We start from the raw sequence: 14626 nt of genomic DNA, 5'->3' as shown, positions 1-14626 counted from the left end.
TGTTTTTGCCATCTTTCAAATGCTATGTCGGCTTATTGTTAGACCTGAGAGTTGGATAGAAGTATTAACATATTTCTCAGTCTACAAAGAATACATACATAGTTGAACCTCAACCTCACCACACACCATACCAGTGTTAGATTGTCTTGATAAGATTGCAGACTCTTTCCAATGTAAACATTCCGACCGTCATTCAAGCCATTCTATTAGGAAGAGCATGTAGTACATAAAGCACCATTCAATCAACCAAGATCTCCAAGAGTTGATTGATAGTTATCTTTCAACCATGAATATCAATTTAGTATACATAGCGGTGCTTTTTGTGCTGTGCTACATAGGACAAAACGAGAGCAAGAAGAAATGGAGAATTTGCTGTGGAAAGTACAAACAGAGGAGGGGCCCTTTTGGTGATAACAATATGAAGCAGAAATCCCTGTACCGATACAGAGATAATAACACTAACATGGTTAACTATTTGCAAGGTACGTACATAAACACAAGTACATGTTATGAAGAAAATACGAATCTTCCTAGTTTTATTGGATAACAATATGAAGCAGAAATCCCTGTACCGATACAGAGATAATAACACTAACATGGTTAACTATTTGCAAGGTACGTACATAAACATAAGTACATGTTATGAAGAAAATACGAATCTTCCTAGTTTTATTAAAGGTTGAACTGAAACAATGAGATTGCTGAATCCAAGTTGAGCTTAGACTAACCTTAAACCCTAAAGCGAGGGAAAAAACTCTGCTTGTTGTTCTGGGCATAAATACTTAGATAATATCAAAAAATTCATTTTATCTTCGAATTACAGACTGGCGTTACATTCAGTGGCAAAGAATAAAAGACGTATTTTTAAAAGTTGACAGGAAGGACTTTGTTTATGACATGCCTTATCAGGATATACCCAAACACTTGGGTTTTTGTTCTTGGACCAGTTCACCTCATACGGTAAGTTGAATATTCCAGGAATTTCTATGTGGATATAATTTTCTAGGTGCACGGCAGTGCGCCAGACAATGGTCCGTCCTCAGAACGCAGTGTGAGTGTTTATATTTGCAGAATAAAGAAAAGACATCTTTTTATAACAGCCATACACCAGGGTGATGGTCTCTATTTATGTTTAATTGGCTCGTCCTGAGCCCCAGTCAACCATTGTGAGGACTTGTGCTTATTCTTTTAAAGCAGAGAAACCCCTTTGAAGAACAGCCAGCAAGCTCAGCTACTCAGCTGATTAGGGTTAGCTGTTCTCCTCTTTGATTATAATTCCACAGCTGGACACTAGTCTACTCTCTGTTTAACGTCAGAAAGCCAGACTGGATTGCTTTTGTAATAGATATGCGTATAAGAGTGGAACTTGTCTTTTCCAGATAGCCCACATTTTGGATCTCTGTTACCTGAACTTGCACAGAGGAGCCAAAGTCCTCGAGATTGGTTCGGGGTCGGGGTATTTGGCAACCCTGATGGCTCATTTGGTTGGACCTACCGGCCATGTTACTGGCTTGGAACACATGATGGACATTGCCATTGAATCTATTGCTAACATTTCAACAAACCACATTGATCTCATTGCAAACGAAACTATCGAAATTATACGTGAGTTCTAATCTGTATGTGACTAAAAGGTGTCCCAATAAGAACGCAAGATCTTATGACCCTGAGCCCCAGTCAACCATTGTGAGGACTTGTGCTTATTCTTTTAAAGCAGAGAAACCCCTTTGAAGAACAGCCAGCAAAATTTTATTTCGAATAACCCAATAACTATTATCAACATATTAATTGTTACCTCTTAGTACCGATTTCTTCAAAATAATAATTAAGTATAAGTATGGAAGGTTTCAAAGATATAATTGACAATATTCTAGTTGTTGTTATGGACAACTAGAATGAGTAGAACAATAACTTTTATAACAGCCATACACCAGGGTGATGGTCTCTATTTATGTTTAATTGGCTCGTCCTGAACCCCAGTCAACCATTGTGAGGACTTGCTTATTCTTTTAAAGCAGAGAAACCCCTTTGAAGAACAGCCAGCAAGCTCAGCTACTCAGCTGATTAGGGTTAGCTATTCTCCTCCTTGATTATAATTCCACAGCTAGACACTAGTCTACTCTCTGTTTAACGTCACCAGCCAGCAAGCTCAGCTGATTAGGGTTAGCTGTTCTCCTCTTTGATTATAATTCCACAGCTAGACACTAGTCTACTCTCTGTTTAACATCACAAAGCCAGACTGGATTGCTTTTGTAATAGGTATGCGTATAAGAGTGGAACTTGTCTTTTCCAGATAGCCCACATTTTGGATCTCTGTTACCTGAACTTGCACAGAGGAGCCAAAGTCCTCGAGATTGGCTCGGGGTCGGGGTATTTGGCAACCCTGATGGCTCATTTGGTTGGACCTACCGGCCATGTTACTGGCTTGGAACACATGATGGACATTGCCATTGAATCTATTGCTAACATTTCAACAAACCACATTGATCTCATTGCAAACGAAACTATCGAAATTATACGTGAGTTCTAATCTGTATGTGACTAAAAGGTGTCCCAATAAGAACGCAAGATCTTATGACCCTTTCAAGGGTCATAAGGTCATAACTCTTTTATGCGTTGTTTTATTTAGCCCAATCTTTGACAGATTAATTGTAAACGTATCAAAATTAGTCATCATGAATTCTAAAACTGTTCAACAACGCGTTAGCATAGTAAAATCGACACGCCATTGAATCTATTGCTAACATTTCAACAAACCACATTGATCTCATTGCAAACGAAACTATCGAAATTATACGTGAGTTCTAATCTGCACGTAACTAAAGGGTGTCCCAATAAGAACGCAAGATTTGAAAGGGTCATAACTCTTTTATGCGTTGTGTTTATGTTTTATTTTATGTTTTATTTAGCCCAATCTTTGACAGATTAATTGTAAACATATCAAAATTAGTCATCATGAATTCTAAAACTGTTCAACAACGCGTTAGCATAGTAAAATCGACACATAATCACTTTTACGCGAGCATTTTCCTAGTCGAAATCCTGTCATTCGCCGTTTTTCTGACGAGAAATGGCCTCCATGATCATGTAATTTTACACCCCACTATTTTTTGTGAGGGTATCTAAAGTCACAGGTTTACACCAACAAACCCACAAGCTTTGAAGCATTGAAAGGTGAAATTGAGAGTTGCATCAACGAGATACAGCCTGATTTCCTTGAATTTGTCATCGAAAATTTTTGTCAAAACGAAATGAATGTACCATCAAAGTCGAGGTAGTTATTTGCCTGATTATTGTTCCATACAAAATTTCAGAATGTTTACTTCTCAAATCCTCTAAGAAGTCCATTTTATTCCACGGAGAACCATGCTTTATTAAACAATGAAATCTTGCGTTCTATTTGAGACACCCTTAAGTCCCTTAACTTACTTTATCATGTGCGTGTTATGTACCAGGTTTGCTACATACATTGATTCGGGGGGTATTAGTCGTTTCCGACTTTCCCACAACTCTCCAATGCGACCAATGCCTACTTGTGCCAGGGGGTATAGTGGCAAACTGGGAGGAAGACGCGGGACAACCACACGGCTTAAATGCTACGTATATCATTTATTGATAGATGTAAACCCTGAATAAATTTGTTTATAGGACATTCGAAAGAAAACATACTTTGTGAGCTGTAGAATTCTTTTTTCTAATCATTTGAAGAGCAGACCTACTAAGGATATCTTCTATTGTTACAGATAAAGATGGACGCAATGGTCATGAAGAGGGTGGACCTTATGATTGTATAATTGCTAGCTGCGCCTTTCCAGAATGGCCAACTCATGTAAGTGTTTAATTATTTATTTACGAGCAGGGTTACTCGTCCTTTTTTACGGGAAGAGGGGAAGTTGTACCTTGCCGGTTACGCTGGTCGAGTAGGGTTACCCGTCCTTTTTTACGGGAAGAGGGGAGGTTGTACCTTGCCGATTACGCTGGCTGACAGTGAAATTTTTCATCCCAAATTTCAACAGATTTGTGTTCATAATTTCATATGCATGTACTGGTTACGTAATAGGTCACGCCAGCCGTATCTCGTGGGTTATCTGTTCAAATATCACACTGTTCATAGCACAATTAGTAACAGATAATGAAAAGAAACTCTGGGAAGTAATGGGTTCAACAAGTCTTCTGCATGTGAAGATAAACGGAAATGACGCGATCATAAAGTAATTATTTCCTTCCTTGTATCAAGAAATAATATTTTTTGTAGTTATTTTTTTATTATTATTTGTAATTATTTTTAAGGCATTATTTCTGTCTTTTGTATTTTCCCTAGCTAGAAGATCAATTAAAAAATGGCGGAAGACTTGTTGTACCTGTAGGGAGAGAAGGGGAACTACAGAATCTGACTATCATGGACAAACTTCTACTGGGAACCAAATATTGGTTTGTCGAAGAACCTTGTTCGTTTGAGCCCATAATGGCGAATGAAGAAGAACAGATAAAGAGATTTGAAGAGAATAAACACTTTGTAACCATTACGGACAATCTAACGACGACCACATTCAAAATGGATTCAAACTGGATTAAATCTGAATATGCTAACGATCTATCTTACTATCGAAGGTAATTAGAAGAAATCATTATATATTTTTATGAAACATAAACAAACTGTCAGCCCCTGGCTGGTTGCTAAAAAACACAGTATAGCCCTCATTATATATTTTTATGAAACATAAACAAACTGTCAGCCCCTGGCTGGTTGCTAAAAAACACAGTATAGCCATCAATCTTGAGATATTTTAGGTAACCTACGACTATGAGAATTGAGAAAATACCTTTCTTTTCGGTAGCTATTATCAATTACATCAACAATGAACAGGTCTGCCGTGTACTAAATAATGGTAATAATAAAATGGTTACGTTTGCCGGGAAGAAGAGAATTGAGAATTTAATTATTGATACTTTAAGGAATAAATAAGGTAATAATGACTTTAACGGGATAGCAGATATTCGCGAACGGCTTTTATTGGAAGAAACATTTTTCGAAGAAAGACTTCAACTCCAGCGCTCGTAGAGTAAACACCTCTCTCGCGATTTTTCGTTTGATCATGAGAATCTGAGTAGTCTCGAAAGCTCACCAAATATTTTCATTGTTGAAAGTCGAATCTGAACTGTCTTTTTAATTTTTCGTTTCACCCAGCGCTCGTAGAGTAAACACCTCTCTCGCGATTTTTCGTTTGATCATGAGAATCTGAGTAGTCTCGAAAGCTCACCAAATATTTTCTTTGTTGAAAGTCGAATCTAAACTGTCTTTTTAATTTTTCGTTTCATATAATAATTTAAATATGGAAGGTTTCAAAGATATAATTGACAATATTCTAGTTGTTGTTATGGACAACTAGAATGAGTAGAACAATAAAAAAAAATATAATTCCAAACTAACTGAGAACTGTCCCTTAGTTTATAAGTAGGTAATTGTATAGTTAGAATTAGATAGTCATTATGAATGTCGCTAAACTAAAAGATGATGATTTGATAAACGTCATAATTGTTGTCATAGAAAACTAACTGGGATATTAAAGCAAAACAATGGAAACAAGGGTAGTACATATTATGTTATGTACTTTTGCAAGGAAATCTATGGGAAATGATTCTTTTTAAATGGGTGTATATTATATTTATGAGGATCATTGAGTAGATTTCTTTGTTACAGCTGTGGAAAAATATGGTATGTAGGAACATTGTATGCAGAAGGTCCAGAGTTTGATGCTCGTCATATATATAAAAAAAACTCGTACCTATCTAGAAAACCTATCCTATTATTTCAAGATTCACAAGGGGTTACTTTCTGGTGTTTTAGTTTTAACTTGGCAAGTACATGGGAAGTAGTCTTTTTGCGCCCTTCTGATAAGGGACAAGATGGACATGCTAAGACACAGACCACACGAGTCTAATGTAGTAGTTATTTCATTGCTACGAAATAAAAACGCCAATGAAAGCCTCATCCGGAAAATTTGAATATTTGATTTTTCTTTGAAGATCTTTATAAAAGTAAAAAAAAAAGAGTAAGAAGAGAATGGCGGAAAATGACCTATACTATCAATGTTCAGATCGATTAATAATTTGCCTTCATTTTTCAGCCCTCGTACTGTGCAAATGTATTAAATTTATGGAGACCAATAATTTACCTATTGGTGATTTGTGTTTTTCTGATTGATGGTCTGATAAGAACAAGGCATTTTTATGTATTTGATTTTTAAATGTTCATTCAGTGTTTCGTTATCAATATAAGTCTTGTGTCGAATAGATCGTAACTTTTGCGTTGTTATTTTTTGATCTTTTATTTCAATTTTTAAGCAGTCTGGAATCAGATTAGTTGTTCTAGTACAACTTGCTCCAATCAATTCATTGGTCAAATACTTTTGAGAAAAGGACGTCATATCTCTGGAATCAGATTAGTTGTTCTAGTACAACTTGCTCCAATCAATTCATTGGTCAAATACTTTTGAGAAAAGGACGTCATATCTTAAAAAAATGTATACCACAACATTGATTTTTAAATGTTCATTCAGTGTTTCGTTATCAATATAAGTCTTGTGTCGAATAGATCGTAACTTTTGCGTTGTTATTTTTTGATTTTTATTTCAATTTTTTTTAGCAGTCTAGAATCAGATTAGTTCTTCTAGTACAACTTGCTCCAATCAACTTATTGGTCAAATACTTTTCGAGAAAAGGACGTCATATCGTAAAAATGTATACCGCGTTGTTATTTTTTGATTTTTATTTCAATTTTTTTTAGCAGTCTAGAATCAGATTAGTTCTTCTAGTACAACTTGCTCCAATCAACTCATTGGTCAAATACTTTTGAGAAAAGGACGTCATATCGTAAAAATGTATACCACAACAACAACAGTTTCCTTCTGAACAATTTCTTCTCTTAATCTACCACTGATAATGAAGAAAAATACTGAATCGAAGGTTTTTATTGAGTCAGTTAAAATTTCAAGAATAAAGATACAATGACGTTATTTGGACGTCCATTGAAAATAGAACGGTGCGTTCTTGCTGTATTTTTTATCTTGGTCTCGAGAGGTCAGGGTTGGAAGCCGGATCCTGGTATGCCTATTGAACCACCTCCTGACTTACGCAGCGAGATGTATGACGAAGACAATGAAAATGAAGAAAACTTTTTCTATACAAGATCCTATGCGGATTTCCTCGAAGGTTTGAAAGGTACGTATGAGAATGAGTATCAGTGAGAAGATTAGAAGAAATGGAACTACCAGACACGTTACGATTACTGGGGAGACCTAGACATTAGAGGCCAAAACCTCTCTAGACCTGTTAAGTTATGTAAATCACACACGATCCTTTTTGATAAAAGGAACTGTAACAACTCCATTCCGAAAAAGAACCGTATCTGTTTCGATAAAGTTCTCCCCGGGTGGGAATCAAACCCGAGACCTAGCCCTTACATGGATAAGTAATTCATTATTGACCGGTGGTATTCTATGTTCCAACCTTTCATATATTATATATTTTTATGAAACATAAACAAACTGTCAGCCCCTGGCTGGTTGCTAAAAAACACAGTATAGCCATATGAACGCCTTAAAAAATAATGACTATGCAATGTGCTACCTTCATATAAGTAAGCCAATTAAGTTATTTCCACTTGAGGACACTAATAGCCGGGGCCATAAAACAAGTTTAACCTCGATTCAAGTTTAACTCTCGTTAAAGCGAGACTAAACTTAAACGGATTTACTGACTTTCTGGACCCGGCCCTATATGCAATGTGCTACCTTCATATAAGTAAGCCAATTAAGTTATTTCCACTTGAGGACACTAATGGCCGGGGCCATAAAACAAGTTTAACAAACCCGAGACCTAGCCCTTACATGGATAAGTAATTCATTATTGACCAGTGGTATTCTAAGTTCCAACCTTTCATATATACCTACAACCTACATAAATGAACTTTGATTTTCAGAGCGTAAATTGCTCAACCACCCTAGAGTAGAAGAGGCATTCTATGCTGTACGTAGAGCGGATTTCATAAACGTGAAACCAAAATTTGGATTCTGTGATATTCCCTATGCATTTGCTAATCAAGTTGTTATGGAACCCCCGTCTTATGTAAGTAAAAGGTATTTTAGTTCCTATCATAAATGTGCAGGTTACGACCTATTTTAGCTAAATTCCCTTTAGGGATGAAATATTCATTTTTTACTTTCCTTATCCTATAGTTCGTTGTTATTATTATGAAAATTAGCAGTCCAAGCAAAAAACCGAAATCTTGTGAAAGTTAAACTCTAATCCTCTAATCTTTTCACTGTAAGACAAAGTGCTGACGACTAAGCTACCAAGGTTGTATCTTCCCTCTAGAAAAAAGCGGGGAAACAATGTTATGTTTGGAGAATGTTGAATAATGTCCATTTGACATTTTTAATCAACTAGAATCGCAATGGCTTCATTTAACATTCGACACTTATGCAATGTGCTACCTTCATATAAGTAAGCCAATTAAGTTATTTCCGCTTGAGGACACTAATAGCCGGGGCCATAAAACAAGTTTAAACTCGATTCAAGTTTAACTCTCCTTAAAGCGAGACTAAACATAAACGGATTTACTGACTTTCTGGACCCGGCCCTATGCAATGTGCTACCTTCATATAAGTAAGCCAATTAAGTTATTTCCACTTGAGGACACTAATGGCCGGGGCCATAAAACAAGTTTAAACTCGATTCAAGTTTAACTCTCCTTAAAGCGAGACTAAACTTAAACGGATTTACTGACTTTCTGGACCCGGCCTTGAAAAATACCTACTTCAGTTGAGGGAATGACCAAAATTTTCAAAAATCTCGCCTGCGGCGCTGGATAAAACTGGTCGACAGACTGTCAACTTCCTACTTCAGTTGAGGGAATGACCAAAATTTTCAAAAATCTCGCCTGCGGCGCTGGATAAAACTGGTCGACAGACTGTCAACTACTTCAGTTGAGGGAATGACCAAAATTTTCAAAAATCTCGCCTGCGGCGCTGGATAAAACTGGTCGACAGACTGTCAACTTTTTTTTGTAATCACCAATATTTGTTATCTTTCAGGGCTTGGATTCAGACCAATGTCTTCAGATCCTGAAGCTGCCTCTCTCATACGATACAAAATCAACAACACTGAGAGTGCTAGTATGTGGACTAAAGAGATCGATAATTATCTGGAAGGTAATCTATTGTTTCCCGATCTGGAAGGTAGGTAACGTATTGTACATGCTGCTCAATAATATTGCACAAACTGAATTTTTCCGGTTCTTAGGTTTCATAAGAAAACGGGGGAAAGTGTCAGTGCAACACCATGTTCAAAAAGTTGTTGAAACTCCATACTTACATAAATTCTCAATTCGTTCAAATCATTAAAATGTAAACACTAAACTCTTTATCTTTAAACATATTTTCCAAAATGTTTCTCAGTAAAACAGGAAATGTAAAGTTGAACCGGGGAGAAGTAATGCCCGAGGCATTCTTTTCTACTAAACGTCAAAATGAAACCCTAGACTAGGCACTTCAAAAAGATTTACGAGTTTGCCGCTGTTTCTTGATAATCTTCTTGGTCATTTCAGATCGCTCGGTGTTTAGAACAGTTGGTGGATCACTTGCAGAATGGAAGTCGAGTGCTAGACATTGGCTCAGGCCAGGGCTACATGGCAACGTGCCTCGCTCATCTCGTCTCTGGAAGGTAGGTAACGTATTGTACATGCTGCTCAATAATATTGCACAAACTGAATTTTTCCGGTTTTTTCCCGAACTGCAGTTGTTCAATTTTGCAAATTTTCGGTTGAATTATTAAATTATTATTCATTCGATTTACTGTGAAATCTCATACCATTGCAGTTTGAAATTTATAACTGACTGTTCCGCCGTCTTGTCACACCATTAGTCTCGTTTAAGTCTCCTTATACCTTTTCTTTTCTTTCATTCTCTAATAGCACTTTCCCATTTAATTGATCTCTTTTGAAGATCGTTTTTTCTCGAAGGCGTGATTATTATTTTTCCATCCCTTACACTGTATTATCGCTTTCTTTCACACTTGTGATTCTCGTTCGAGCCTTTCTGTATGTAGGTGGCTCCAAGCTCCAACTAAATAGAAAATCTTCAAGTTAAAAACTTGGAACTTGGAACTCAACACTTTCCTCACTCAATTATGTTTTAATTTTTATTATATGTACCATCCTTTGTCCTAATCACAATCCACAGAAATCTAAGCCTGTTGTGGTAATTTCAAAGTTGGTTTGGTCATACTCTCGTCACTCACAGATACCTCTTCTATTCATTCATCTCACCAAACTCACATGGCGGAACCTCATGGCTCCTCCGTCTTATTCAACTTGTGAATACTGTAACGTTTTCTATTCACATCTTCTTGTAAACTAACTAGCGAACAAAGAAGGCTTAATTTCTGAAATATTTCTTCTCGTCCAGGTTTTTTTCTCCACTAGTGATGGTGACTAAATTTCATATAACGCTTTCACTAGAAGTGTATACCTATATCGCCTCACGTCTTACCGAAAACTATTGAACAAATTTATCTTGAACACTGATTCAGACACGATTTCGGGTACGGCATACTGGGCAAAGTCTACACGTCTTACCGAAAACTATTGAACAAATTTATCTTGAACACTGATTCAGACACGATTTCGGGTACGGCATACTGGGCAAAGTCTATAGTTATAAGTAGTATATGGAACTAATAATTTCTGCTAACGTTCAATATCTATGTAGTTATTGGTAAATAAATAGAGTTAAAGGATACAGGAGAAATATGACCCATAACGTGGCGGAACCTCATGGCTCCTCCGTCTTATTCAACTTGTGAATACTGTAACGTTTTCTATTCACATCTTCTTGTAAACTAACTAGCGAATGTGAATACTGTAACGTTTTCTATTCACATCTTCTTGTAAACTAACTAGCGAACAAAGAAGGCTTAATTTCTGAAATATTTCTTCTCGTACAGGTTTTTTTCTCCACTAGTGATGGTGACTAAATTTCATATAACGCTTTCACTAGGAATGTATATATCGCCTCACGTCATACCGAAAACTATTGAACAAATTTATTTTGAACACTGATTCAGACACGATTTCGGGTACGGCATACTGGGCAAAGTCTATATGGAACTAATAATTTCTGCTAACGTTCGATATCTATGTAGTTATTGGTAAATAAATAGAGTTAAAGGATACAGGAGAAATATGACCCATAACGGTCTACCCCTCACCTCAACCTTCCCTTATGCTGGGAAACGATGAAGAGATGAGGGTATTTCTCCCTAATGATTCTCAAAGCTTCCTCTTACCAACTTCTTCCATATTCCTGCGTCTTATTTTGCCCATGATATTTTGGGACATTAATTTCCACGTGGGTTTATTCGTCCCACTATTTCCTTTAATACATATGTGGACAGAGATAGTATTTAATTTATTCCTTTTGAGCATTTGATCAGATGTATGTTATCGTAAGTGGTAGGTAGATGATTTCCGCCTTGAAATTCCTCAAACTTTTCTGGGAAAAATAACATCAATGGGCGAACGACGAGTATGATGAAATTGCCCATGATATTTTGGGACATTAATTTCCACGTGGGTTTATTCGTCCCACTATTTCCTTTAATACATATGTGGACAGAGATAGTATTAAATTTATTCCTTTTGAGCATTTGATCAGATGTATGTTATCGTAAGTGGTAGGTAGGTGATTTCCGCCTTGAAATTCCTCAAACTTTTCTGGGAAAAATAACATCAATGGGCGAACGACGAGTATGATGAAACTCTGTCAACACAAATGCTATGTCAAAAAGAGAGAGAGAGGAGAGAAAAATTTGATATTCTGGAACTATTCCAAATCATGTACACAATATATTGAGTGACAATGGATGAAAAACGTTCTGAATATACATATAGCTCTGAATGTTTATAATTATTTTTGGAAACATAATCCCGTGAGTAAATGAACTTTTTGTCATTCCTGTTATCACTATGCTGGCTTGGCTCAGTGTCCTAGAGGCTCTGTATCCTATCAGGAACACGAAAACTATGTAAATAGCCCATTAATACTGCTCTTATGAAGATATAGAGAACACTTGTGGGGAAAGAAAATTTACTAAAATAAATGAACATTCTGTTATCGTAAATACAAAAATAAAACTGCCGGAATTGTGTCATAATTCTGTGAAGTATAGATATCGATACTTTTCATTCCTATAGCTATGTATAATTCTACAGCCACAACATTATCAGGAAAAACTGTTGGAAACATATTTAGTAAGTGAATGAAACTTAGATCCCTGGATAGAGTTAGAGATGATGTTTGGGTGGACAAATTTGTTGACCAGCACTGAAACAAAGATAAAAAACAAAATTTAATGTAAAAATCTGGGCAGATATGAAGACAAATGCTAACAATACAAAATGTTATACTTGGAACTCTATAACTCTAAGCATACCTGCCTACAAATGTCTGATGCCTGTACAAATATCAGGGCCTGATTTAGATAAAATTGGCTATTAAACTGTTGGAAACATATTTAGTAAGTGAATGAAACTTAGATCCCTGGATAGAGTTAGAGATGATGTTTGGGTGGACAAATTTGTTGAACAGCACTGAAACAAAGATAAAAATCAAAATTTAATGTAAAAATCTGGGCAGATATGAAGACAAATGCTAACAATACAAAATGTTATACTTGAAACTCTACAACTCTAAGCCTACCTGCCTACAAATGTCTGATGCCTGTACAAATATCAGGGCCTGATTTAGATAAAATTGGCTATCTTTGTTGGTTGGGCCAAGAGAAGTTTTATTTTTCAGAATATACCTACATGTTAAGACCATTTAAAAGACCTGAATCTTGATGAATTAACTTTGTTGGTTGGGCCAAGAGAAGTTTTATTTTTCAGAATATACCTACATGTTAAGACCATTTAAAAGACCTGAATCTTGATGAATTACCAATGGCAATAAGCACTAACACAGGTAAAGCAGAATTACTGAGTTAGGTGGTGAGCAAGAGGGATTGGGTTCACTCTCTTTCACTTTAACCCTAAAGTCCCCTCTGACTGATAAAGACCCTGTTAGCCTAGAAACTTTAGAAATGGATGAATTACCAATGGCAATAAGCACTAACACAGGTAAAGCAGAATTACTGAGTTAGGTGGTGAGCAAGAGGGATTGGGTTCACTCTCCTTCACTTTAACCCTAAAGTCCCCTCTGACTGATAAAGGCCCTGTTAGCCTAGAAACTTTAGAAATATGGGACTCACCTGTGTTAACTCTACCCAAAGATTTAATGATATTTTGAAACATTTTTTTAGTTTCTTCTATGTTTCTTTACATAATATTCCAGCACTACTCTACAAAGTTTCTATACCACAAGGAATGAAGAGCTACATTTTCCGAGCAAAAAAAAAGCGTCTACATTTTTTTGTTATTGTCTACAAGATTCGCTAATAAACTTGTGTTTTTCCGAGGGAATTTTCATTTTTAAGTGGAACAATGAGGGGAGGTGTATGTAAAAAATGTTGTTTTTATTATCAATTTGTGACATTTCTTCTCCAGACAAAACGTCTTCCCAGAAGATTTTTATGTGAGAACAACTTCGTTTTCGCCTCTTGTTATTTCAGACCTTACCATTGCCAACCTAATTTGGAATTTGAGTTTACTGGCTCGGCATACCCCTTACACTCCTTACAGTATAATACATATCTACTTTACATAGATTCGTGCTGAACTTTTTTTTTTTTTAATAATAATACTCTCTCTTACTTTTTTCTAATATAAGTTGAAGATTCTCCTCACGTTCTGAATAAGTAGAGGAGAAAGGGAGAGAACAATGGGGAGAGCGAGAGCGGGGGAGAACGAGGGAGCATGGAAGGGCAAAAGAAATGAGAGGAAAAAGAAGGGAAGAGACTGTGAGAGAGGAAATCAAGAGAAGGTAGTGCCCTGCATATGTGATATGATATTCCTGAAGTGTGCTTCTGTAGGTACAGGGTCATCCCGGGTACCATTCAAATTTTCAAGAAGAGACCCTTGACAATGCTTTTATAGATTCTAGTATGCCTAGGTTATCTACATTTCCCAATGTAATCACTTAATCAGAGTAGTTAGCATGTCATAAAGATGGATAAGTAGTGAGTATGGTAAATCCAAGATAAAAGATAAATCTGACGTTGGTGTTAGCGATGTACATCAACTATGAATCTCCGCGACAAGTACCAGTTTAAATTTAAATACTGTTCAGCAAATAACCGAGAGAATGAGATCGATTTATTTTGTCTGTGTAATAAAATAAGGATGAGACGCTTCTTTGTTCAATTCCGTCAATATTGGTAGGGCCAAAGAAAGGCTATCATCAGTAAGGCAGCTTTTACATAAATCGTATATCCCGAAAGGATTTGGGCAACACCAAGTGGCAGAATTTCAAGCTCTGCATTTACAACCCTCAAACCGGGGAAGTATTTGGAAGGACTCCAAAGAGTTGGGGTAAGTTATTCTATCATTTCTTTTCTCATAGTATTTATAAGTACGTAGTCTAATAATTGTGCATGTCAAAGTAGATTATTATTTTTTACAATTTTAATC

General features: G+C 36.3%; 2 protein-coding genes and 1 long non-coding RNA gene across 7 annotated transcripts; 2 read left to right on the top strand and 1 right to left on the bottom strand.

The window, feature by feature from the left end:
* The first annotated feature begins 138 nt into the window (after positions 1–138).
* On the top strand, positions 139–4638 carry LOC103505952 (protein-L-isoaspartate(D-aspartate) O-methyltransferase-like). 5 transcript variants are annotated; one of them, XM_026821137.1, is made up of 5 exons: positions 139–482; positions 824–960; positions 2294–2519; positions 3744–3829; positions 4326–4468. In XM_026821137.1, the coding sequence occupies exons 1-5, from the start codon at positions 287–289 to the stop codon at positions 4335–4337; spliced, it is 657 nt and encodes a 218-aa protein (XP_026676938.1). In that variant the 5' UTR covers positions 139–286; the 3' UTR covers positions 4338–4468. The 5 variants fall into 5 exon arrangements, with proteins under 5 accessions (XP_026676938.1, XP_017298132.1, XP_026676937.1 ...); XM_017442643.2 differs by lacking the exon at positions 2294–2519 and adding an exon at positions 1380–1605 and having other exon boundaries at positions 147–482; XM_026821136.1 differs by having other exon boundaries at positions 154–482; positions 4322–4638.
* A 2133-nt stretch (positions 4639–6771) lies between these two features.
* Positions 6772–10738, top strand: LOC103505951 (protein-L-isoaspartate(D-aspartate) O-methyltransferase-like). The gene is made up of 4 exons (XM_008470332.3): positions 6772–7221; positions 7982–8127; positions 9608–9723; positions 10591–10738. Exons 1-4 carry the CDS (start codon positions 7008–7010, stop codon positions 10736–10738), a joined length of 624 nt encoding a protein of 207 aa, XP_008468554.1. The 5' UTR covers positions 6772–7007.
* A 1834-nt stretch (positions 10739–12572) lies between these two features.
* LOC113466055 lies at positions 12573–13367 on the bottom strand. The gene is made up of 2 exons (XR_003390585.1): positions 13309–13367; positions 12573–12649 (listed from the first exon to the last, which is right to left on the bottom strand). It is a non-coding gene; the product is annotated as an uncharacterized LOC113466055 (long non-coding RNA).
* Positions 13368–14626: the final 1259 nt, after the last annotated feature.

The sequence above is a fragment of the Diaphorina citri genome, unplaced genomic scaffold (assembly GCF_000475195.1).
Source record: "Diaphorina citri unplaced genomic scaffold, Diaci psyllid genome assembly version 1.1 scaffold205, whole genome shotgun sequence".
NCBI lineage: Eukaryota > Metazoa > Arthropoda > Insecta > Hemiptera > Psyllidae > Diaphorina > Diaphorina citri.
This window is presented reverse-complemented; position numbering and strand designations above follow the sequence as displayed.